The following is a 1,991-nucleotide window of genomic DNA, read 5'->3' as shown; positions in this document are numbered from 1 at the left end:
TCCCCGACACCAAGCTGCGGCTGCTGCTGGCCCTGGCCACTGCCTGCAGCCCCGCTCTGCACCAGCACAGCACCATCTGCCTCCAGTTTGGGATCAGCCCACGGCCACGCAGGCACCACAGGAATCAGCGACTCTAACTCCGTTCACGTCCCATCCCCACAGCAAAGCGGCAAGACAGACCCATCCTGCACCTCCCGCCGGCGCCGGGCAGCCCCCCGGGAGCCGCAAGCCAAGCCGTTACCTTTTCAAGTGCTCCAGCAGGAAGAGGAAGGTGATGAGGTTGGGGTCAGGCAGGGAGCGGAGAAGGTGCATCATGCAGTTCTCCTTGGCAGCAGGATCCGAGAGGGCTGGAGACAAGGAGGGAGAGGGCTCAGGACAAGGGCTGGTGACATCTTGTGCAGCAGCGGGACCCACCATGGCCAGATGGCCCCTGGCAGCCAGTCCATGGGCACCAACCCCTGCCCCATCCTCGAGCCCTTACCGATCCCCTCCATGAAGGCGGGGTAGAGTCTGTCAGTCAGGAGGGGCTCGGGCAGCTCGCGGAAGTACAGCTTCAGCGTGCCGGCGATGGCATTGATGTCCATGTCACTCAGCATGACCAGGATGTCCTTGTTATCTGTCCAGAGAGCACCCACAGGTGACAACTCCCGCACCTCCTTCCCCTCCGGGTCTCAACCCCCTCCATCACCCCAGCTATCCAGGCAGGCTGCTGGGCAGAGAGCTGGGACAGCACTGCCGGGTCCATAGCCCTGTTTAGCCAGGCTGGGGCTGGGAAGAGCCGAGCAGCTCCCGTCTGGCCAAGCAACGGGACGCGGAACAATTTACAAATCCATTTGCAAGGCTGCCCTGACTCAGTGTCTCCCAGGAGCCAGCCAGGCGCAGCAGCAGCTCAGAGACACCAAGGCACAAACAAGGCCGGGACCTCTGGGTGTTTGCTTTCCCAGCTACACCCTCCTCATCATCCCCAGTCCCTTCCTGGGCACACCAGCACATTTTGCACATGTGCAGTGCAATAACCAGACCCTGGGCGTGCAGGGCAGGGGGCGGTGAACCCTCCCAAGGGAACGTGACGCGAAAAGCAGCCGTCCCCCAGGACACTCACTTGCATCGAAGACAGCTTTCAACGCCTGGATGTCAGTGGCAACGCCAGAGATCCTGTAGATGCCGACCTCTTCGATGCCCCTCTTCTCCACCTCCTCGATGCACTGGCGCACGATGTAAGGCACCTTGGACCGCTCACGCCTGGCTCGGAAAGCAGAGCCATGAGCAAAGATTCCTGGGGGACTCCACGGTGGCCAGCCCAGCCCTGCAAACCCTGGGCCAGGGGCAGGTTGGGCATGCCAGGTGGGAAGGATTGGGCTGGCGAAGGAACGGGCAAGTTCCCAGCAGAGAGCAAAAGTCGAGCTCTCTGGTGTTGGTGGGAGCAAGGGGACACGGCGCAACCCCACACCCCCAGGGACTGGAGCAGGTCAGTCCCCCCCAGCCCTGCACGTACTTTGTCACAACGCTGATTTTGACACCAAAAACGCCGGTCTGCTTTTTGGATGGGGTCCTCTTCAAGCTCATGTCTCTGCTCGTGAACTTCATGGAGAACTCCACCTTGATCTGCAGGAGACAGGGGATGAGTCCTAGCAGCCCAGTCCTGGCCCGTCACCTCCACGTTGCATAAAGGCACGGCACGGCCCCGGGGAAGGGGCTGCAATCCAAGCGAGGGGCTGTGGGTCCCCGCAGCCCTGCTTACCCCGTTCATCTCGATCACGTCCATGTGCCAGTTCTTCGTCTGCACGGCCTGCGGGTCCAGCTGTGGGGAGAGATGGTGGGTGAGCCCCACGGGGACGCAGCCCCACGCCAGCCCTGCTGCCCGGCAGCCCCCAAAGACCCCGACCTGCAGACGGTGTGGGGTACAGGACATGCTCTTCCTTGGCAATGTGCGGCCCACGGCAGGAGGATGGAGAGGGGAAGGGTTGGGGGCCCCTCGGCCGCGCCCCGAA

At 62.8% G+C, this 1,991-nt stretch overlaps 1 protein-coding gene across 1 annotated transcript in view; it reads right to left on the bottom strand.

Moving 5' to 3' along the window:
- Nucleotides 1-1,801, bottom strand: part of LOC104169492 (active breakpoint cluster region-related protein-like) — a gene marked incomplete at its 5' end in the record, with an annotated part of 4,280 nt that extends 2,479 nt beyond the window's left edge. The window contains 5 exons of the mRNA XM_009710418.1: nt 242-347; nt 482-616; nt 1,103-1,242; nt 1,496-1,605; nt 1,742-1,801. Coding sequence (XP_009708720.1) covers nt 242-347; nt 482-616; nt 1,103-1,242; nt 1,496-1,605; nt 1,742-1,801 — 551 coding nt within the window. The remainder of the gene's footprint in view (nt 1-241; nt 348-481; nt 617-1,102; nt 1,243-1,495; nt 1,606-1,741) is intronic.
- Between the last annotated feature and the right edge of the window lie 190 nt (nt 1,802-1,991).

Source organism: Cariama cristata, unplaced genomic scaffold (assembly GCF_000690535.1).
Source record: "Cariama cristata isolate BGI_N322 unplaced genomic scaffold, ASM69053v1 scaffold24531, whole genome shotgun sequence".
Taxonomy (NCBI): domain Eukaryota; kingdom Metazoa; phylum Chordata; class Aves; order Cariamiformes; family Cariamidae; genus Cariama; species Cariama cristata.
Note: the sequence above shows the minus strand (reverse complement) of the source record. Positions and strands in the feature narration are given on the sequence as shown.